General features: G+C 38.5%; 2 protein-coding genes and 2 pseudogenes across 2 annotated transcripts; all 4 read left to right on the forward strand.

Annotated features, from left to right (window-relative positions):
* On the forward strand, nt 3,564–5,613 carry LOC18779539 (annotated as a pseudogene).
* LOC18781235 lies at nt 7,598–9,710 on the forward strand (annotated as a pseudogene).
* On the forward strand, nt 11,115–14,044 carry LOC18780593 (L-type lectin-domain containing receptor kinase IX.1). The gene has a single exon (XM_020562265.1). The coding sequence runs from the start codon at nt 11,648–11,650 to the stop codon at nt 14,042–14,044; it is 2,397 nt and encodes a 798-aa protein (XP_020417854.1). The 5' UTR covers nt 11,115–11,647.
* LOC18779332 (L-type lectin-domain containing receptor kinase IX.1) lies at nt 14,934–17,478 on the forward strand. Its single transcript, XM_007212353.2, has one exon. It carries the CDS (start codon nt 15,326–15,328, stop codon nt 17,390–17,392), a length of 2,067 nt encoding a protein of 688 aa, XP_007212415.2. The 5' UTR covers nt 14,934–15,325; the 3' UTR covers nt 17,393–17,478.

Here is a 24,284-nt window from a genome sequence, read left to right on the forward strand (position 1 = left end):
GGAGTTTACATGAGTGCTTTACAAGGAAATAGATACAATAATCAATTAGGATAGTATCTCCTAATTATACAATGATTTGTCAACTATATAAAATAAGAAAGTAAATCCCTTAATTAATCAAGGAAATAAATCTCCTTGATTAATTAGGAAGGCTCACATCAACATTTCCCGTAAAAATGATGGATGTTCATGAGTAAGCCTCTCAAAACTAAATTATGCACTTATCGTTTGCTTATATTGTAATAGGTGCATTAATAACACCATATGATGGCGTTATGTTCGCATAGAAAAATTTCTTGTAAAGATGCTACAATTCTTGACTTCACACATCATCACGCCTTCTACTTGAGTTTTTCTTTTTTTCCCTATGGATATGGTTTTACCTCTTTTAGCCATTCAAGGCAATGTGTCTTTTTTCGGGGGTCGCTCTCTCACTAGCGAGGAGAGCCTTGCTCTCTCTAAGTTTTTCTACTTCCACGTCCAGTCGCCGTCGTCCCTCATCGTCTTCACTCTATCTGTCACTGGCGTAATTTGTCGTCGCCCTATCATAGCCTGTGTTGGTTCACTCTTGTCTCTCTTTCAGTCCTAGATCAGTTTTTTTCTCAGTCCGTTGTTGTGCTCTTTTTGTTCTTGTTATGGGACTGGTTCGTTGGCGTTGCTTGGGGCTTGCACTACGAGCTTTATGCCCTAATGTCGGACTCGCGTATAGTACCTTCTCGGAGTCAGCTGTTGGTGTTCTCGTTTCCTTTTGGCTACTGGTCTGTGTAGTGGTGTCGCCATCTGTGCGAGGCAATCACAAGGGTTTTGGTTCCAATCTGGTTCTGGTCTTCTCCTTTCCTCTGTCGTTGATTCAGGTAATGGTGATTTTGGACAGTATGGCCTTTGTGCGTTCTAGGATCTTCAGTGTTGGGCATGATTTTAGGCGGCTAGGGTTGTTAGTTGTGCTCTATGTTCCTCTCTCTCGAGGTTCTGTTGTGCTAGGGCTTTGGGATACGGGTGGGGATCGAGATTTTACTATTGTTGAACAATTTATCTGCATAGACGAGTTTGCTGCTAATGTGATGAAGGCCAACCTCAAGGGGTCTCCTATTTCTCCCTGATGTGCTCGCCGGAATGTTTGTGGGCTTGGCATCTAATAAACGTTCTCATTATGATGTTCTTCTGTTGGAAGTTTGTCAAGCTAAGAAGTCAACCTTGTTGGGGTCTTGTTTGTGGGTTTTTAGTTTATATTTTGCTGTCTTTTTCCTTGTTTTGTTGATTTCGTGCAGCACTTCTCTACTCTACGCTGACTGAAGAACTATGTTTGGTCATAGGAGGTTTTCTTTGATAGGTTATAAGTTGAAGTGAGGTACTTCTTAGGGTTCCTTTTCACTATTGTTCTGTGTTTCCTTCTCCGTGTTCTCTCCTAACTTCTTCTATTGGTATGACTTGCAGTTTGTGTAGGTGTCAAAGGACTATGAGTTTGCTCATAGATAGCTTCTTTTAACAGTTGGGATGTTCTACGGTCCTCTCTTGTGAGTCTACTGTTGCAGTTCTCATTAGAGGTCTTTATGTAAGTTTTCGCTTTTTATTTGTTCTTCATTGTACCTGAATCGGACTCTCTTGTTAGTCCATGACATGCGTGGTACTCTTTCCTCCCCTAGGGTTTGTCCCGTGAGATTTTCCTACGAAGGTTTTAAAGAGGTCACTATACCGTGTCTCTCTTTGTATGCCTTTAGTTTTATGAACGAAATCTCTTTCTATAACAAAGAAAATAGCAATGTCTGGATTTTGATTAAGAAGAAACAAAGTTGATCACTGTACTCCTAAAACTTCCGACGACGGTTTCCAAGTCTTCTCAATGTCAATGCTGCCGTCCATTCATTAATTTACGAACGAAACAAAGCGCAATCCAAATAAATATAGACAAGAAATTTGGACCGTCAACAATATTATATTTTAACTTTAAGAAAAGTCCACTTGCAAACAATAAAAATCTAAAATAAAACAAGATACAAGAACTCAAACAGAGAGTCTCTCTGCCATTGCCCAACTGAAAATTGATTAACTTCAAATGGAATCGTTTCGTTTGCATATGTACAAGGACCGCGTGCCAGCAACCAAACATAAACAAATACCATGTCAAACTGAAAGGTCAATTGTTTGCTTTCGAACACTCCCATAAAGAATGAACTATAAGACTCGGGTCGTCCAAGGATATTTGTTCTGATATGAATTGCTAAAACAAAGAAAGATTATAAATATTAAAAAAAAACAAGAACAGCACCTTTGGTAGCTTTAACTCTGCAGTGATCTGCATTCTGCACTAAATAATATGGTTTTCAATAATTATGGAAAGGGATCATCCCACTACACTCACCACCAAAGCTTATGTTCCTGCTGTCTCTTCTTTCTGTTCAACCCTTCTGCAACTCCTTTAATCTTCAACTTCCCAAGCTTTTCCAATGTCACCACCAACATATCCCTCGAGGATGTTGCTGATATTGATAGCAACCTCATCAGACTCACCAGAAACCCTGGAGAAAGTGAGGGTAGAGCATCTACCACGTGTTGGAAAAAATAACAATCAATGACTAATAAAAAATGATTATATATCAACAAAATATTAACACCAACGAAATTGAATTTATAACAAACTGTAATTTGAAATACAGTAAATAATAAATAAATGAACTAACTTGGATTCGAGATAGAGGCTTGCAGATTTGATGCAATGTCCTAAAGATAGTAATTTCACCTCTTCTCGGTGCTTGAAGTTCTATAAGTGACTGCCTCCCAGGATTCAACTATCTGTATTCTAAGCCCTAGCACTAAGGCTTAGAAAACTTTGATTGTTTTCCTCTCAAACAATATGAATGTGCTTGTAAAATGCTTTTTTTTTTGTATTTGACGAATGAGGCTTTGTTTGATTTAAATAAACTTCTGAAACTTTATCATAAGAGTCACAACTATTAGAAAACAATTAAAAAAACTAATCCAAATTAATAAAAAAATATTAATTCGAAACTAAAAAATATTATCAAGACATTCAAGTTCGAAGTTTCTCTCCTTTGTATATAATTTTTTTTAACCATAAACAAAGGTACATCTAGAACTTCTGAATCGGGTCGGGTCATTAATCATGACCAATGACTATGCATTTGCTGAAAACCCGAACTCTCAAATCTGAATTCTAACAATTTCCAATCCAAGCCTTCTTAATCCACCGACAAACCTTTTAGTTCCCACAAAACATGTGTCAGACTCTCAGCCCACGCCAACCAATAGAACTCCACACAAAAGACACAAAGTAATAAACAAGAAAATTTAGACCATGATCTTTCTTTAATCTTAATGCACTGAAAACAGACAATGATTAGCACAAATAAATAAGTGGCTTGAAATTGGATCACTTAAACTTAATATATTCTACCAGGACGGCAATCCTGCATCAGCACAAATAAATAAGTAATTAAATAAGTGCATGTCAAGCGTGATCAAGTTCAAGCAAAATTATTTTTGATTTGAATTGGTAAGAAATGATTAAAGCACTTTCAAATATTACACTCTCTGTTCTATTTTAGACGCAACAATTTGATCTGTAACCTTACCAGCAAATTAGAAATGGTTGTCATTCTTCTTCTCTTGTTTCTATTAGCTCCTTGTGGAACTTCATTAAACTTCAGTTTCTCCACCTTCCCAAATGGCATCAACAACCTATTTCTCGAGGGAAATGCTTCCGTAGACGGGGAATCCCTCCGACTCACCGAAAGCGCTGCTGACCAGGTGCTAGACCAAAGCGTCGGCCGAGCCACCTACAGCCAACCCTTCCTCCTCCGCGACAACTCCACGGGAAAACTCGCGGACTTCACCACAACTTTCACATTCGCCATCGACTCGCGAGGCAACGCAACCTATGCAGACGGGCTCGCCTTCTTTTTGGCGCCAAACGGGTCTGCACTCAACACAACAATAGGCAGAGGCGGCTCTCTTGGCCTCCCAACCATAAACCCAGAAAAAAACGAGTCCACGAATCTGTACCCGTTTGTGGCAGTGGAGTTTGACATCTTTCAGAATGCAGTGACGTCTGTCCAAGATCCCGCCGGCGATCATGTTGGTATTGATGTCAACTCTGTCAAGTCTAAAGTTACCAGGGCGTGGAATGGTAGCATTACAGAGGGACAAGTCAATAATGCTTCGATTCGTTTCGATTCTGGATCGAAAAATCTTAGCGTTACCTTCACTACTTATCAAAATGGTGTCTGGGTTGAGAGGGATCTTGCTTACATGGTTGATCTGAATGAGATTTTGCAGGGTTGGGTGATTGTTGGGTTCTCTGCTGCAACAGGTGCTATGACTGCTCTCCACAAGATCAACTCATGGAGTTTCAATTCGACATCACTGATTGATGAGAATGCAAAGAACAACACACCAGTAGCTCCTGAGCCGACCCCCATTGTTGAACCCAAGTCAGGAAATGGCATCAACATTGGACTTGTGGTTGGGCTGGTTATTGGTGGGTGTGTTCTTTTGGTTGGTGGGTTTTGTTTGGTTTGGTTCATTTTTTGGAAGAAGGGGGGAACAGGGGAAAGTAGCGACAATGATGAAGATCCTATGGTCAACGATCCGATTGATGAGGAATTCGAAAAGGGGACAGGCCCCCCGAAGAAGTTTTCGTACAACTCAAGCGCCGAAGGAGTACGCAGCAGAAGTAAGGATCATCAGTCGACTTAGGCATCGAAATCTGGTGCAACTCATTGGTTGGTGCCACGAAAAGAGAGAACTCCTACTGGTTTACGAGTTCATGTCCAATGGAAGCTTAGATTCCCATTTGTTCAAAGGAAAAAGCTTGTTAGCTTGGGAGGCAAGGTACAGAATTGCTCAAGGCTTGGCGTTCGGATTGTTCTATCTACATGAAGAATGGGAACAATGTGTGTTGCACAGAGATATCAAATCCAGCAACATCATGTTGGATTCGAATTTCAACGCCAAACTGGGAGATTTCGGGTTGGCTCGACTTGTTGACCACGGGAAACAATCACAAACCACTGTTCTGTCTGGAACCATGGGCTACATGGCTCCTGAATGCGTCCCCACAGGAAAGGCTAGCAAGGAAACAGATGTTTACAGTTTTGGAGTTGTTGCTTTGGAGATAGCTTGTGGGAGAAAACCCATTGATCCCAAGTTGGGAACAAGTAAAATCAACATGGCAGAGTGGGTTTGGGAGCTTTATGGACAAGGGAAAGTCATTGAAGCAGCTGACCCAAAATTGTGTGGGGATTTTGATGAGAAACAAAAAGAGTGCTTGTTGATTGTTGGGTTGTGGTGTGCTCATCCAGATTACAAGATCAGGCCTTCAACGCAACAAATAATTCAAGTGCTTAGCTTAGAAGTTGCGCCGCCTATTCTTCCATCAAAGATGCCCGTAGCCAGCTACTTTTCTCCTCCGGTATCATTTTCAATCTTGTCCGGTGATGTTACTGGTTCTGAAAGGGGTCAAAGAGAGTCTTTAAGTTATGGTTACAACACCAATTCATCACAGTTCACCTCATCTTCTGCTTCTAATTCTTCTCCATCAGCTTCACTTTTGTACACAAATTAAATTTACATGAATAATTGTGCTGCGCCAATATTCAAATTTGTTTTGTAATTTATATTTATATTTGAATTCTTTAAGTTCTCCATGAAAAGTTGTGGTTTGAATTGGTAAACAAGGGCTGCTGCACTACTATTTTAAATGACAATTTCATCTGTAAAGCTTACCTACTCTCTCGGAAATATTCTCTCTCCCAAAAGAAATTAGAAATGGCAAAAATCAAGAACTAAAACGGTCCAAGCCAAAATCAATTTTTACGGTTTTTCCAAGTCGGTTTGATTCACCAATTTTTCGGTTCAAATGTCCACCCCTAATTTAGGTGTTCGAAACCCAACTTAATGGATCATCACTCAAGGTAGGTGCAGAACCCCAATCAAGCCCAAAGTAGGAAAAACTAGCATTGGCGGGCAAAGCATTTCTTAACTAAAACTGATCTTCTAGATTCACAAAGGTACACGTGTATTTGGCTTAACCCGCATTTGAAAACAAAAAAATCAATCCTAATTAAATTGGAAGGGAACATGAGTTTCCAGTAAAAATCAGGGTTGTTCTTAAGTAAGCCTCTCAAAACTCTCTTTCACTGCCTCGTACTTTAACTTACGTACTTATCGTTTGCTTATATTATAATAAGTGAATTAAGAACACCATATGATGGCATTAGGTTCGCTTAGAAAAATTTCTTGTAAGCTACAAATCTTGACTTCACACATCATCACGCCTTCTACAGGAGTTTTTTTTATTTTTTCAATGTGAAATATACGGTTGAATAAATTTGTCTATATATCAGCAAACTATCTTTTGTTGTTTCCCTATGGATATGGTTTTACCTCTTTTAGCCATTCAAGGCAATGTCTGGATTTTTTATTTTTATTTTTTGGAGATAAAGAAGGGGCAAAGCCCTCAAGAAACAGACTACACACACTCCTCCACACAAACTAGTCTAGAACGAACAATTCCAAGCAAATCATCAAGAAGATAAGCACTTATCCAACTAGGGCCTGCTCAAACACACACAGCCCAAGATCCAGTTGATAACTCCAATTAGCCAATTAGTCAGCAACATCATTCTTCTCTCTAAAAACATGTTGAAGGGCACAACTGGGAAACTACTGCATAAGGTCACAACAGGTCCTAACTAAAGCAACTAAGAGCATCCACAAGGGACTCTCTAAATTATCTCTTTAAACAAATTTTAGGGAGGATTTGGAAAAATACAACTCCAACCATGCCCCTACCTCCTAAAATAGGGAGATCTCTAGGAGCTCCTAAATCTGAGGAGAGAAATGACTTCTAGTGACTCCCTATAATTTAATACTACTTTATTTAATGAGTATTTCAAACCTTTAATTAATGTTAATTATTTTTTATATGATTTTTTAATAAAGATGGACCAATTAAAAAAGAGTTATAGCATTTATGACCCCCTAAATTGGAGTTTAAATTTTATAGAGAGCTCCTAAAATAACTCGTATGTGTTTTTAGCTAAAATTTAACTAAAAAATAGAGAGGATGATTGTGGATGCCCTAAGAGATGCAAAGCAAGCATAGAAGAATTCTCACAAAGATTGACTGCAGTAGCTGAGTCAATTTCGATAATGAAACTACCGATACCATTCTCAATGGCTAACTTCAAACCAAAGAAGAGGCCCCATATCTCAGCCTCAAGAAGAAACAAAGTTGATCACTATACTTCTAAAACTTCCAACGTTGATTTCAAGTCTTCTCAATGTCAATGCTGCCGTCCATTCACTAATTTACGAACGAAACAAAGCACAATCCAAATACGTATAGACAAGAAATTTGGACCGTCAACTGGTCTTGGGGTGGAAGTTGGGCTACTCCCCCCCACCCCAATTGGTTTTAGGGTTGAACTTTAACTTCCTTTACAGCAAGCAAAGAAAGATTTTAAAAAAAAAGAAACAAGAACAGCACCTTTGTAGCTTTAACTCTGCAGTGATCTACATTCTGCACTATATAATAAGATATGATTATTCTGCAAACAGTCTCCACAAAAAGTTAGACATGGTTTTCAATAATTATGGGAAAGGGATCATCCCACTACACTCACCAAAGCTTATGTTCCTGCTTCTTCTCTTTTTTGTGTTCAACCTTTCTGCAACTCCTTTAACCTTCAACTTCCCAAGCTTTTCCAATGTCACCACCAACATATCCCTCGAGGGTGTTGCTGATATTGATAGCAACCTCATCAGACTCACCAGAAACCCCGAAGAAACTGGGAACGTAGGTAGAGCCACCTACCACGAACCCTTCCTCCTCCGAGAAAATGCAACCAGAAAACTTGCGGACTTCACCACAAATTTCACATTCAAGATTGATTATGGTCATGCCGATGGGATGCTGATGGGATGGTGTTCTTCGTAGAGCCAACTGGATCCTTACTCAACAGCGCAGCGGGAGGTGGTGGCAAGCTTGGCCTGCCTGTCGACGACCTGTCGGGAGACACCACAAGCCGAGTATCCGTTTGTGGCTGTGGAGTTTGATATCTTCAAGAACACAGTGCCAACCATCAGGGATCCAAACGGCGACCATGTGGGGATCGACATCAACTTTCTCAAGTCAAATATTACCATGCCTTGGATTAGTTACAACTCTAGCTCAAAAAATCTTAATGTTGCCTTCACGAGTTTTCTAAATGGTACAAACGGTATCCAAGTGGAGATAACCAGTTATCTTTCTTACATTGTTGATCTAAAACAATACTTGCCGGATTGGGTCATTTTTAGGTTCTCTGCTGCAACCGGTAACGAGCTTGCTGTGCATAAGATTCTCTCTGGAATTTTACTTCAACTGCTCTGGTTGATGAGGGCAACAAACCAGTATTTCCTGTGTCAATCCCCACTGTTAAACCTAAGTTATCAGGAAGTGCCAATATCAGACTCCTGATTGGGTTGGGTGGCGGTGGTTTTCTAATCTTGGTTGGTGGCTTGTGTTTGGCTTGGTTCACCTTTTGGAAGAGAATGAGAGCAGCAGGGGAACGTGATGGAGAACCCTTTTGTTAATAAACTGATTCATGAGGAACTTGAAAAGGGGACTGGCCCTAGGAAGTTTTCATACCGTGAGTTGGTTCGAGCAACGAGTAATTTTGAGGAGGGAGAGAATCTGGGAGAGGGAGGATTTGGTGGGGTTTATAGAGGCTTCATAAAAGACTTAAACGCATATGTTGCGGTTAAGAGAATATCCAGCGGATCTAAGCAAGGTTTGAAGGAGTATGCATCAGAAGTGAGGATCATCAGTAGACTAATTAGGCATCGAAATTTGGTGCAACTCACTGGTTGGTGCCATGAAAAAAGAGAGCTACTGCTCGTCTATTAGATCATGCCCAATGGTAGTTTAGATTCCCATCTTTTCAAAGAAAAAAGCTTGTTAACTTGGTAGGTAAGATACAATATTGCTCAAGGTTTGGCCTCTGCCTTATTTTATCTACATGAAGAATGGGAACAGTGAGCTGCACGGTGATATTAAGTCTAGCAATGTTATGTTGGATTCAAATTTCAATGTGAAACTCCAGGATTTCGGGTTAGCTCGACTCGTGGACCATGGAGAACAGTCACAAACAACAATTATAGCTGGAACCAGAGGCTACATGGCTCTAGAATATGTTACTACAGGAAAAGCTAGCAAGGAATCAAATGTCTACAGCTTCAGAGTTCTTGCATTGGAAATAGCCTGCAGGAGAAAACCGATCGATTTCAACTTAGAAAGTAGCCAAATCGAACTGGTGAAGTGGGTTTGGGAGCTTTATGGAGAAGGCAAAGTTATTCAAGCAGCCGATCCAAAACTCAATGGAGAGTTTGATGAGAAATCAATGGAGTGCGTGCTGATTGTTGGATTGTGGTGTGCACACCCGGATTATAAATTCAGACCTTCAATACCACAAGCGATTCAAGTGCTTAACTTGGAAGTTCCATTGCCCATTCTCCCATCAAAGATGCCGGTAGCCACATATTTTGCTCCTCCTAGATTACTTTCAACATTGCTCAGTGAAACTATTAGTTCTGAAAGAGGTCAAACCGAGTCCTCAGGAAATCACCAAGTCCTCTCAATCACCCCATCTTCTACAACAACATTTGTGACCATCAACAATACTTCAGTGCGCACAGCAGACCTAAGTTAATTTTTGTGATAATGCTGCTTCTTCTTTTTTTTTCAAGAGATTCTTGTATTGTATTGTGATATTGTCGCATTGCCGATTAAGGAAATAATAGGGTTGCTGTCCAAATTAACTGACTTAACTAACATAACGAACCCCCTACAAGGTCCATGTCAGCTAATTAAAATTTCAATAGTGTTGATCCGTTTCCTTTCATTTTTGTTTAGTTTAAAGTTTAACCCACACCTAAAGCAGAATTAGTCAAATGAAAATTAGGAAAACCCACATTAACACTCAAACCTAAAATAAGATGGAGAGGAAAGGACCATGAAATTCACTTAAAAATACCACAAATCTTGATTACATCACATTATCACTTCTAGAAAGGAGTAAGAAAAACACCATGCCATATGATAAAAAAATTGTGAGCTACGCGGTGGTATAAATTTGTCCATACTTCAGCAAACTCTGTCTTGTCTAGTTGTTAGTGCATATAATTTTTATTTATTTTTAATTCTTATTAGATCAAATATATTTCATGTGTGAAGGGATCCAACATTAGGGCCAACCCTTAAACGTCTTTTTCTTAATATCTTGACACGGACATATGATGAGTATCAAGCCATTTAAGTTAGACGCTACGGTCGCGCACGAAATTTCTCTTTCAGCATATCTCTTTTATCCATTTAAACAAACTTGGTTAAGTTTATGTCTGTCCCAAAATCAAGAATTTTGATCAACTAATAGGGGTAATATAATTCTCATTCCCTTTCTTTTTATTCTCATTTCTTATATGTAAACATGTTATAAAAATGTAAATGCCCTAGTACCCATATAATCCTACGCGATCTTAATGGACAAAAATCACTTGATTCCCAAAGATGTCAAATTATGGATGAATTTAGTATTAAATGGCATGATTATTTATTAGTAATAGGTTTGGAATCATTCCAATTCATTCTTCCTCTATGTTGGGTATTGGAATGATTCCAATTCCTTACTTCCACTGCATATACGTAATAATGAATTACGGGAGTTACATGGTAAAATCCGTAATCATTCAAAACTAGGAATCATATCAACTAAGAGGAGTAGTTGATCTTATTCCAATTCCCTATTCCCAAATTCTTAAGTTTCCTAGTTCATGACTCTCCTCAATCCTTGAAAGAAGAGGTGATTTCAATTCAATTTAAGCGTCGAAAGCAAGAATAGCACTCTCCTAGGCCCAAATTGTATGGTAGATGGAGTCCAAATGGCTAATGACTAGATTAATTAGTCGGTGATTGTAGAATAATTCCACATTATACAAAATATTCAAACCATCAAAGTACTACTAAGGTACTGATTGGGAAGACCCACATTAAAAAGGCCATATAAAAATCAAAATTAAAATAAAATGGAAGAGATTTTTTGCAAACTTAATTATCCAAGTAAACCAGCACACCATTAATAAAAAATGGTAAAAGTATACAGTTGTACAGCATTTGCCCATATAATTTTAGTTACTTGTTCAGTTCTATAATTTGTTATATAAACCTAGAGGTACATGTAGAAACATTTGAATCGGGTGATTAGCCATCATCAGCAAGATATTGCGACTCTCAAATCTGAATTTTAATCATTTCCAAGAGCCTTCTCAATGTCAACGCATCTGCACCCAAAATAATAAAAATAAAGGCACCCACACCAAATGAGCCTATAGGAACAGTGAGTGCACCAAGGTCTGCCATTACCCAAGTGGAAATTAATTGACTTGAAATTGAACCATTTACATATATAAGAGGATGCTTCCCGGCAACTGAACATAGATAAATATATACCATATCTCAGACTAAAAAGACAATGGCTGCTGGTTCTGGTTTGAATTGGTAAACAGCACCACTGTTTTAAGCGCCTAGGAAACCTTGCATACGATCTGCACAACCATTAGATGACAATTCTGCACGTACAAAAAGTTTGAAATGGTTGCTAATAACTTCGGGGACGGGATCATCCAACTCCACTCGCCAAAGCTTCTATCCTTCCTTCTGCTCTTGTTTCTGTTAAACCCTTCTGCAACTCCTTTAACCTTCAACTTCCCCAGCTTTTCCAATGGCACCACCAACATATCCCTAGAAGGAGATGCATATATTGATGGCAAATTCATCAAACTCACCAAAAAACCCGAAGAGCTTAAAGTGGCTGAGAATATCGGTCGAGCAACCTACCACAAACCGTTCCTTCTCCAGGAAAAAGCCACCGGAAAACTGGCCGATTTCACCACACATTTTACTTTCATCATTGATTCCGGCCACGGTGATGGGATGGTGTTCTTCCTAGCCCCAAATGGATCTTTAGTCAACATTGCAATAGGGGGTGGTGGCACACTTGGGCTCCCCGTTGAAGACTTGCCAGGAGGCATGTCTAGAACTCAGTATCCATTTGTGGCAGTGGAGTTTGATATCTTCCAGAATACACAGCCAAGCATCCAGGATCCCCCGAGCGATCATGTAGCAATCGACATCAACTCTCTCAAGTCTAATATTACCACGACTTGGAATGGTGGTATTGACAAAGCAAAACTAAACACCGCTTGGGTTAGTTATAACTCTAGCTCAAAAAATCTCAGTGTTGCCTTTACCAGTTTTCTAAATGGTACAAATGGCACCCAACTGGAGATAATCAGATATCTTTCTTACATGGTTGATCTGAAACAATACTTGCCGGATTGGGTCATTGTTGGATTCTCTACTGCAACGGGCAATGACATTGCTGTGCATAGGATCGTCTCGTGGAATTTCACATCAACAGCTCTGGTTGATGAGACTACAATGAACAACACACAAGTATTTCCTCCGCCAAGCCCTAGTGCTAATCCCAAGTCAGGAACTTCCAACATACGACTCCCCATTGGGTTGGGTGTTGGTGGATGTATTATCTTGGCTGGTGGATTGGCTTTGGTTTGGTTCATGTTCATTTTTCGGAAGAGAAAGGCAGTTGGGGAAAGTGATGAGAATCCTGTTGTCAACTGTTTAATTGACGATGAATTTGAAAAGGGAACTGGCCCGAGGAAGTTTTCATACAGGGACTTAGCTCGAGCAACGAATAATTTTCATGAGGGGGAGAAGCTGGGAGAGGGAGGATTTGGAGGGGTTTACATAGCCTTTATAAAAAACTTGAACTCATATGTTGCAATTAAGAGGATATCCAATGGATCTAAGCAAGGTTTGAAGGAGTATGCATCAGAAGTAAGAATTATCAGTAGACTTAGGCATCGGAATTTGGTGCAACTCATTGGTTGGTGCCATGAAAAAAGAGAACTACTACTCGTCTACGAGTTCATGCCCAACAGCAGTTTAGATTCCCACCTATTCAAAATAAATAGCTTGTTAAGTTGGCAAATCAGATACAAAATAGCTCGAGGTTTGGCCTCCGGCTTATTCTATCTACACGAAGAATGGGAACAATGTGTGCTGCACAGGGATATCAAATCCAGCAACGTTATGTTGGATTCAAATTTCAATGTGAAACTTGGTGATTTTGGATTAGCTCGACTTGTGGACCATGGAAAACAGTCACCAACAACAATTGTGGCTGGAACTAGAGGCTACATGGCTCTGGAATATGTTACTACAGGAAAGGCTAGCAAGGAATCAGATGTCTACAGCTTTGGAGTGGTTGCTTTGGAAATAGCTTGTGGGAGAAAACCGATCGATCTCAATTTAGAAAGTAGTGAAATCGAAATGGTGGAGTGGGTTTGGGAGCTTTATGGAGAAGGGAAAGTTATTCAAGCAGCCGATCCAAAACTCTATGGACAATTTGATGAGAATCAAATGGAGAGCTTGATGACTGTTGGGTTGTGGTGTGCTCACCCAGATTATAGATTCAGACCTTCAATACAACAAGCGATTCAAGTGCTTAACTGGGAAGTTCCATTGCCTATTCTCCCATCAAAGATGCCAGTTGCCACCTATTTTGCACCTCCAACATCACTTTCAATGTTGTCCAATCAAACTACTACTTCTGAAAGAGGTCAAACTGAGTCAGGCTGCTATAGGTATAGCACCAATTCTTTCCAAATCACCCCATATTCTACACCGCAATTCTTGTCAACCGAGACTGAAGCCCAAATTTTGTCAGGATACAGTTATAGCACCAATTCCTCACAACTCACTGCATCTCCTACAACGCAGTTCTTGTCCATCGACACTGAAGCACAGTTCTTGTCCACGGACACTGAAGAACAGTTCTTGTCCATGGACACTGAAGAACAGTTCTTGTCCATCGACACTGAAGAACAGTTCTTGTCCATAGACATGTATATATTCAAAGTCTTTTGTAATTTACTTTGTATTTCATCATTAAACTTAGGTACTTGACAGCATATTGCTGTAATTATGTTGTAATTATTTTATTTGTTTACAACTTAGTGTTTTGAGATATATCTTTAGGCAGATTTTTTTTTTCTTTGGACGAAATCTTTAGGCAGATATACTAACACAGAAAGAGTGCAGAAAGACTAATCCTGAAAGAGTGCAGAAAGACTAATGCTGAAATAGTGCAGGATAACAAACAGGGAGTCAGAGTAGTGTATATATATATATATATATATATCAAACAGGGAGTCAGAGTAGTATATATATATATATATATATGTAGAGTAATACATATGTACGGATTATACATAAAATCTGGTTCTTCATTAACATAGTGATGGATGTCTGTTAAATTATCCACATTGACATTCATTCTCTGCTGTTTGTTTGTTGGAAAAAATAAAAGTGTAGGAAAAGCTTTCTTACTTTTTCTGTTGTCTTCTCTACACCAGGCAATGATGTGTGAAAAGAGGGGTTGGGGGAGAGAAAGGGTGAGAGAGGGGTTGTTAAGGCTGAGAGGAATTTCTTTTTATTTTTCAGTTTTAAAAAAAAAATTAAGAATTTTTATTTTATTTTTTCACACATTAGCATAAAGTGGCACTCCACTTGCCACGTCGCCAATTTAACAAAAATTAAAATTGTGAAGTTGACGGAATGTGTAATTTGGTTAAATTTAAAAAGGTTGAGTTTCATATTGATGAAATTGAAACCTCGTGACCCATTTTAATAATGACCCCAAACCTGTGAGGGTAAAATGTCGTTAATCCATTTCATATCTTTTACTTTTAATATCAAGCCATTCAAGTTGGAATGTTATGGTCGTGCATGAAAATTTCTATCTCAACTTATCTCTTTCATCCATGTTGACCAAAACAAAACGAGGTGATGAAACTCAAATCTGACTCGAGCCTTTTCAATGTCAAATGTCACTGAATTTGGACAAAAAAATTTCACCTGCCACACCATATGAGCTGGCCATTCTTTAAATTAGACAAAGAAATTTTAGACCGTCACCATGGTCATTGGTCTCCTGCCATCACCACTCTCTTAAATATTGACCAACCACTACTTGAATATGACAATGAATTAAGAAAAGTCACCTTTGCAAACAACAAAACCTATGACACAACAAAATACAAGATTCAAAGAGTCTAAATTTCATGTGTATATTTTTATTGCATACCACGTCAAACTGAAAACTCAATGCAACTAAACATACATAAATACCATGTCAAGCTAAAAACTCAATTGCTTGTTTGCTAAAGTCTCTGCAAAAGGTTAGATATGGCACTCCAATCACTAAACCTTCTTCTATCCCTCCTCTTCTTTCTGTTCAGCCCTCTTGCAACTCCTTTAACCTTCAATTTCCCAAGCTTTTCCAATGCCACCACCAACATATCCCTCGAGGGTGTTGCTGATATTGATAGCAACCTCATCAGACTCACCAAAAACCCCGGAGAAAATGGGAACGTCGGTCGAGCCACCTATCATGAGCCCTTCCTCCTCCGGGAAAATGCCACTGGAAAACTAGCTGATTTTACCACAACTTTCGCATTCATAATAGATTCAGGCCACGCAGATGGGATGGTGTTCTTTGTTGCGCCAAACGGATCCTTACTCAACAGCGCAGTAGGAAGTGGTAGCAAGCTCGGCCTCCCTGTCGAAGACCTCCCCGGCGACATCTCAAGGACTCAGTATCCATTTGTGGCAGTGGAGTTTGATATCTTCAAGAATCCAGTGCCAACCATCAATGATCCTGACGGCGATCATGTTGGTATCAATGTCAACTCTCTCAAGTCTAATATTACCATGCCTTGGAATGGTGGTATTGAGGAAGGAAAACAAAACAGTGCTCGGATTAGTTATAACTCTAGCTCAAAAAATCTCAGTGTTGCCTTCACAAGTTTCCAAAATGGTACAAATGGTACCCAAGTTGAGGTAATCAATTATCTTTCTTACATGGTTGATCTGAAACAATACTTGCCGGATTGGGTCATCATTGGGTTCTCTGCTGCAACAGGTAATGAGGTTGCTGTGCATAAGATTGTCTCATGGAATTTTACTTCAACTGCTCTGGTTGATGAACCCAAGTCAGGAAATGCGAATGCCAATATAGGACTCCCAATTGGTTTGGGTGTTGGTGGGTGCCTAATCTTGGTTGCTGGGTTGGGTTTGGTTTGGCTCATTTTTTGGAAGAAGGGGAAAGCAGCAGGGGAACATGATGAGAATCCTTTCACTAATAGCTTTATTCATGAGGAACTTGAAAAGGGCATTGGCCCAAGGAAGTTTTCCTACCGCGAGTTGGCTCGAGCAACGAAAAATTTTGAAGAGGGAGAGAAACTCGGAGAGGGAGGATTTGGAGGTGTGTATAAAGGCTTCATAAAAGACTTAAACTCACATGTTGCTGTTAAGAGGATATCCAGCGGATCTAAACAAGGATTGAAAGAGTATGCATCAGAAGTGAGGATCATTAGTAGACTAAGGCATCGGAATTTGGTGCAACTCATTGGTTGGTGCCATGAAAAAAAAGAACTCATGCTTGTCTATGAGTTCATGCCCAATGGCAGTTTAGATTCTCATCTTTTCAAAGAAAAAGGCTTGTTAACTTGGCAGATAAGATACAGTATTGCTCAAGGTTTGGCCTCTGGGTTATTTTATCTACATGAAGAATGGGAACAGTGTGTGCTCCACAGGGATATTAAGTCCAGCAACATTATGTTGGATTCAAATTTCAATGTGAAACTTGGGGATTTTGGGTTAGCTCGACTTGTGGACCATGGAAAACAGTCACAAACAACAAATGTTGCTGGAACCAGGGGTTATATGGCTCTGGAATACGTTACCACAGGAAAGGCTAGCATGGAGTCCGATATCTACAGCTTTGGAGTCGTTGCTTTGGAAATTGCTTGCGGGAGGAAACCCATTGATCTCAGTTTAGAAAATAGCCAAATCGAAATGGTGGAGTGGGTGTGGGAGCTTTATGGAGAAGGCACACTTATTCAAGCAGCCGATCCAAAACTTTGTGGACATTTTGATGAGAAACAAATGGAGTGCTTGATGATTGTTGGGTTGTGGTGTGCTCATCCGGATTATAAATTCAGACCTTCAATACAACAAGTGATCCAAGTGCTTAACTTTGAGGTTCCATTGCCCATTCTCCCATCCAAGATGCCGGTGGCCACCTATTTTGCTCCTCCAACATCACTCTCAACGGTGACCACTGACACTACTAGTTCTGAAAGAGGTCAAACAGAGTCTCACAACGCGGTTATAACACCGATTCCTCACAATTTACCCCATCTTCTACAACAAAATTCGTCTCCATCAAAAACATTTCAGTCTCCACGATAATTCTTAAGTTAATAATTGTGATAAACTGTATTAAAATATTTTGGAATTTATCTTTCAATTGTATTCATTTAATAGTTGACAGCATTATTGTGTTCATGTTGTAAATACTTTATGAAGTTTTAACTATTTTCTTTGGAAAGGCTTCTTTCACTGTATACTGCTTTCTGTTTGTTTTCTCCTCTTTAACCATGTTATGTATGACTGCTTCAGGACCACAACACTCAACGTTCATGTCTTTTATATGAGTATTAATGCTGTTGTGAATTTTTCGATGAGGCCTTTCTTGGTGTTGGTGTGAAGGTATCTCTATTATTTTGGGAATTGGCACTTTCTTTTTAATCTTTATATTATACATCATCGTAATGTCGTTTAAAATTGTCCAAAGATTGATCTTAGTGATCATCTGTGAACTAAGATACAGAAAATATAATAAGTTTTGTGCAACTGTGTCTCACTCATAAACTTTCACTCAAAGAAAATGTCAAAATACAGCGCATGCTCTTGCCTAGCTCATTACAATTTCAATCTTTTTTATTTATAAGCTTAGTCCATGCACAAAGCAGAACATTCAAAATTCAAACTCAGAAATTATTGAGAGAGACAATAAAAAAAAATGACCAACAAACAAGCTAAAAATCAAACTGAAATAAGATGGGAAGAGAAAATGGGGTTGAAGTAAAAATACCAGAAATGTTGATGGCTGCATTAAGCTCCTAACGATTAGCCACCATTTTTATAATCTGAAAGTTCCTGGTGCAGAGTGATGAGCTTGACTCGGCCAATAACATGCTCCTGACTCCTGAGGACGTAAAAAACAAACATCATCCAACAACATAAGGACCAATTAAACACTGAAAGTGAGTAGAACCGATGGTTCCAATCAACACCCACATACAATTTTCACCAAAGATTTCATTTTTATGAAATTGGAATTTGGGTTCGCTCTGCTGGTTCTTCTTCTGCAAGCAAATAACAAAGTTCATCTGTATTTAATTTTGCATAACTAAAAGACGGTATTTCTTTAGGGAGATGACACGCTAGAATGGCTTTCGCTAGAATAGAAACGAACACGTAGCTCAAAAAAGAGAGAAGCCTCACAAGGAACAGAGCGGAGCCCGCACCAGGATCAGGAGGCCAAGTCTAGCCCAAAATATTAAAAGATACACGAAACAGAGAAAACCCACGAAGGCATCAACCCCCTCATGGGACAAGCGATGTTCTTCCATTCTAGCCTGATACAAAAGCCCAAAGAAGAGTGTGCCTGCGCAAAGCAACCCGCTTAACTAAGGGCATCCTAGAGTTACGGAGGTCCGCATGGATTGTTCAACGGCCATGTTACTAATTTACATGGTATATTGTTGATATTTCATGGGCTTATAAGTATATTATTAATAAATATATCATGTGTTATGATATAAGTGGATTGGCAACATTATGTCGTGGTATCCCGAAAACACTAAAAAAACTTCTCAATAGAACCAGTGCATCGAAACCTTCTATCTAAATGTGAAAACCACTCTTCCGCCAAGGTATGAACCATTCCTCCATCGAATTCCTCAAACACAATTTCCTTACAAATAAGGAATCAAAAATTATGTGGATTTCATGTTAACATCCATAATCAAATACCGTTACAATCATAAATATAATCAATTAGGAGAGTAGTTAATCTGATTCTAATTCTTTAATTACCATGTCTAAGTTCCTCTTCCATGCTAATTAAACATGCCATGAGGGGATCCAAATCTATAAGCTCAAAGCTCAATATGCTGGATATCGAACCCAAGCCTGCATTCACAGGGCCATAATGGAATAACAATACCAGCCCCGACATTCCCTTGATGTGATTTAAATTTAAATTTACATAAACCAAAAAAAAAAAAAAAAAAACGAATGGACACGTCATGTGATCCCAAAAACAAAACAAACAGTCATGAATCTCATGATGGCCTCCAATCAAGTGGATCAAATCAAAACACAATGCCATATCAAATCGATTTAAAATCAAACATCACCTCCATGTAGCATTCAACCCTATCTTGATACATTTCAATGGCCCCACAAAGCATCACACTTGTTTAGTGCTGGTGTCATCTGAACCATCCATCATGCATCTTTTTTATGCATCATGATTCCACTCGTGTTAACCTCTAGGCGTTGACAAATGCTAAGCTTTTTAGTTTTGAGGACAACCGGATTGATTGAAAATTGATTTGATATTTTGATCTTATTCATGCATGCAACGTCAAGTTTTAATCAATTACCAAACAACAAAAAAAGAAAAAGTAGTTTAATCAGTTTCCAAAGAATTTGGCTGAAAATTTTGCATTTTCCATAAGAACTCAACCAAAGTTTCATGAAATAAAAGTCAAATCATCATGATGAATATGTACCGCCCTAAGAAAAAAATGGAAGTCCTTTTTTTAAACGGAAACAACGTAGGTACGCAAGTTCGAAAATATCAAAATAAGACATGAGGTAACAATTCAAGGACAACTCATGCTCCTATAACTTGGACGGTGAAAGCCCGTACATAAAAATGAAAGTTGCAAAATATAAATATTTTTGGTGTGAGTCTTTGTTTCCCACGGGAATAGAAATTACAAAAAAATTTAGGAAAAAAAAAACATTAGGGGAAGTTTTGGTGTATGATATGAGCAAGGATCACGAGCACCACTAGGGTTACGACAATTTTGGGACCTCATGTGACAAAATGGTATTTCTCCTGCTATAGAAAGCGACCCAAAGTAGAATTACTTGTGGGCAGGGTAGATTGATGGAATAATGCATCATGCATGCATTTTCAATCACTTTCTTGCTAAGAATCATAGAGAGATTGGTATGATATTCAACCCAAACCTTAAAAGTGCCTCAAACCGCCTGCATATGGATATACCACTCTCATTGGAAATCCTGATGCTTTTTTTTTCATTTAAAGTCTTGTTTGGACTCAAGGAAAACGAAAAGGACTTTGTAAAAGACTACTGATGTGAGTCACAACCCATCTAAAAAGATATGCAAAATTTTGTTTCAATCATCCTTCCCTTTTGGGGCTTTTCATCCCAGGTTTTTACCCTTTTTTTTTCTTTTTTGGATCCAGAAGAATCTCCCATTTCATAGAGCGTTATTTGAAACTTATCTTACTGTTTGTAATCAACAAAATGCAAAATACAGAAACACAAATCCATTCACTATAGAAAACATATAAAACAATGAAATTTCTTTCCTATATGCGTAAAACAAAGAAACTGAGGCCAAAATAGGAGTCACGGACAACCGAATATCCCACACAGAAGAAAAATTCATGAATTCACCACTATTACGGTTGTTACTTGAGGCGTTGTTGCTCATTTGTTGTTAAAGCCATTTGTGGGGTACCTTGGAATAAATATTTCCTACAATTAGATAGAAGACAATCAGAATACATCAATTTACAATTTTAATGCTTCATGAATTCCTTTTTGTTAACGATATGCCTAAGCCTGAGAAGTTGTACGAGCAAGCAACTGTGTGGTGTTGTAATTTGCAAGGGGTACAAAATTAAATTTTGGTCGTGTCCCCAAAGCCAATATCATTTAAATCAGGCGGCCGAGGACACAATACACCCATCAGCAATGATAAATAATGGAATAGAGCGCACATCCACGAAAGAACCCAACCTCACGGGAGGACACGTACGGTGGACCCACACGCTGATGTTGACGTGTCAAAATCAGAGGCGTAGGAAATATAGGGTAGCATTATTGAGACGAGACGACTGACACACGCGATTATTGTAATCAGGGCATTTCGGGGCGAGGTGGGGTTCGGGGGAAAATGGTTGCGTACAGTGCGCACCACAGTACCACCAGTGCTGCTGGGGCCGGCGAGCGGGACCCACAGACCCAGATGGAGCGAAGAAATTTAAAAGCGTTAAGCGCCGTTGGTGGAGGGCGGCGGGGTGATTTCACGTTGTCGTCACGCGCGATCCGCAAGCACAAACGTGATCGCTCTCGATCTACGCGCCTTGTTTTTTATGCCAACCCCACAGCAAGACGTGGCTTTTTTTTTCTCTTTTTTTTTGAAGCTCCCAAAATATAAGTCTTTGGTTGTGGTTGGATTCAAACGGGGGTTCGGTAACCATGTCCTTTTTTTTTTTTTTTTTTTTTTTTGGTTGGGGTGTTTTAGTCTTTTCGTTGTGTTCATGTGAAAAACATAAAGAGTGTTATATCCAAAATATAAAAATAAATTCTTCTATAGTTCGTGGATGGACATTATTATCCTTCACTTTTTTTTTCTCTCTTTTTTACTCTAAATTGGAAGGGAATATATACAACCTAATCCCAAGACTTTTGGTAACTGAATTTTAATCATGCGATAAGATTAAACAATTATTTAACACTGGTGTGAAATTGATTTCATCCATTTGATTGAATAGCAATATCCACATCATCATAATATTACAGGGTTAATCGTTTTATTAGTCTCTAAATTTAGATCCGATTTGCATTTGAGTATCTCAATTTTCAAAATGGTTCCCGTAGTCCGTTAACTTCAGTTTCGTTAGGATAAATGGTCCTACCGTCAATTTTGTTAACTTTTCTGTTAAATGCAGGGGCAAAATGGTATTTTTGTATCAAAATTGATTAAAATATGAATAAAAATTAAAAATAAACTATCACTCTCCCCTTCTATCCCGATTTCTACTCCCCAAAACTTGATTTATCCTTTTTTTTTTTGGTTTTTTATTTGATAGTCTTTTGTTATTATTTTAAAGATATGATTTTTTATTCATTTTTTTTGTTTTAACATAAAAATACCATTTTGCCCCTGCATTTAACAGAAAAAGTTAACAAAATTGACGGCATGACCATTTGTTCTAACGAAAGTGAAGTTAAAGGACCACGAAGACCATTTTGGAAATTGAGATATTAAAATGCAAATCGGGTCTAAGCTCAATGACTAATAAAACGATTAACCCTAATATTACAACTCATATTGTGTTGCTGTTTAATCTTTTACAGGTATTTTTGTTCCCAAAATACGCATGTACTGTAATATTTGGTATTTGGTATCTTCCACATTTTTAAGAGCTTATATTGGATTAATTTATGTTTTTTTTAATCATTCGCTAGGGAGGGAGATGGTGGAGAATTAAATTTGGTTGCCTCAAGATTGTCTTTTACATGAATCGACCTCTTAATGAACCTGAAAATGAATCTAAAAAACAAAGGTTAGTGACATATTCAAAAAGAAATGTGAAGATAAATTTTTATTTATTATAAAGAGCGATAATATTATATTGATAAGAACAAAAATAAGCACAAAGTCATTATGGTGTCAAATATGGATAAATTTTCTCCAGTGACCAAACACAACAAGAAGTTGAATTGATATGGAGAGAATCACGCACAACCCACAAACTGATTAAATTTTATGATTCAACAACCAAAAGCAGGCCTACTCAAACGTACAATGCAAATCCAATATGCAATAGTCGAAACGGCAGGTTCGTATTGAAAACCAAAAACTAAAAAGAAATAAAACTAACAAACGACAACAAACTCCTAAAGAGTTCTCCACATCCTCTTGGATAAGGGGTGGGGATGGGTTGGGTTGGGTTGGGTTGGTTTTAATCTCAACTCGTAATCCAACCCGATATGTAGCGATTTATAATTTCTTCAACCCAAGACTTGCTCATTGTTAGGCTAACCCAACTCAACCCAAACTTTTTGTGATCGAGTTGGGTAGTTCAGTTAAGTTAACTCAAAATTAAGCATACTTTTAAGTTTTGGTACCTAAAACCCAATCTATACATAACGGTTTATGATTTTTTTTAAACCCAAGACCCGCTCATTTTTAAGGCAACCTACTCCACTATGATTAGGTTAGGGAGTTCAGTCGAGTTGACCTGAAATTGTGCTCATCCCTACTTCCAAGTGACTTCAAGAGAGCCATTCTGGCTAAACCCTAACCCAATGCAACTAGACATCTTCCAGTCATTGCAGCTCCAAACCCATGTTGAAGACTGACAATTGGAGCTAAGTCCTTGTGTATGTAGGGCAAATGTTAGCAACTGTCATAATGACGACATCGTTTCACAGTGACTACTTCTACACCACAAAATAAATAACAAAGTAAAATAAAAGGGATGAGGGAGAGAATGACATAATAGGGGAAGGGAAGAGAGGAAGACGGCCAACCCCCAAAAAGGGCCGCGCCTAGGGTTTCTTTTCTTAGGGTTTTCTCATAAATGTTTTTTCTTGAGAAAGGTTCATGTGAATTTGAACATGTAAAGCCGAAATTATTAATTATTAAGATTGAGACAATTCCATATCATCTTGCATACAATATAGAATATACCAAACAAGTATAATATACCTAAAGCATACTACCTAGTTGAACATATACCAAATATGTAGGGTTAGGCATTTCAAACTGTAAATTGAACCAAATCGGCCGGCTCAGTTCACAACTAATGCATAATGCATTTAAGAGATACACCTCACCACTGTATTGGCAAGCCTTCTTGTGCTGTAATTGTACAATCAATATATATATATATATATATATACAGAGGGCTTCTATTGACTTATTTGAGGGACACTCCTTGTAGGGCTCACTCTGGATTGTATTTCACTAATCCAAACTGTCTATTTTGTAGATATTCATTCAAAGATCATCTCTACAAAAAATCACTTGAATCCGACATTTGACCATTCAATTGAGTTATTGAAATTTTAGTACTTTCTTGAAGCACCTTGTTCATTGATTTTGTAGGACACAATTGGATGTCGAAACGGTTTCTGATTTGTCTAATTTTTTGTAAGGATAATCCATGAATGAAGACCTAAAAAATATATATAGTTTGGATCATTAGAAAAAAAAAATTGTAAAGTACCCTAAAGGGCGT

Source organism: Prunus persica, chromosome G4 (genome assembly GCF_000346465.2).
Source record: "Prunus persica cultivar Lovell chromosome G4, Prunus_persica_NCBIv2, whole genome shotgun sequence".
Taxonomy (NCBI): domain Eukaryota; kingdom Viridiplantae; phylum Streptophyta; class Magnoliopsida; order Rosales; family Rosaceae; genus Prunus; species Prunus persica.

Excerpts from the sequence above, each read along its gene's own strand:
- LOC18779332 (XM_007212353.2), top strand. The coding sequence starts at position 15,326 with ATGGCACTCCAATCACTAAACCTTCTTCTATCCCTCCTCTTCTTTCTG.
- LOC18780593 (XM_020562265.1), top strand. The coding sequence starts at position 11,648 with ATGGTTGCTAATAACTTCGGGGACGGGATCATCCAACTCCACTCGCCA.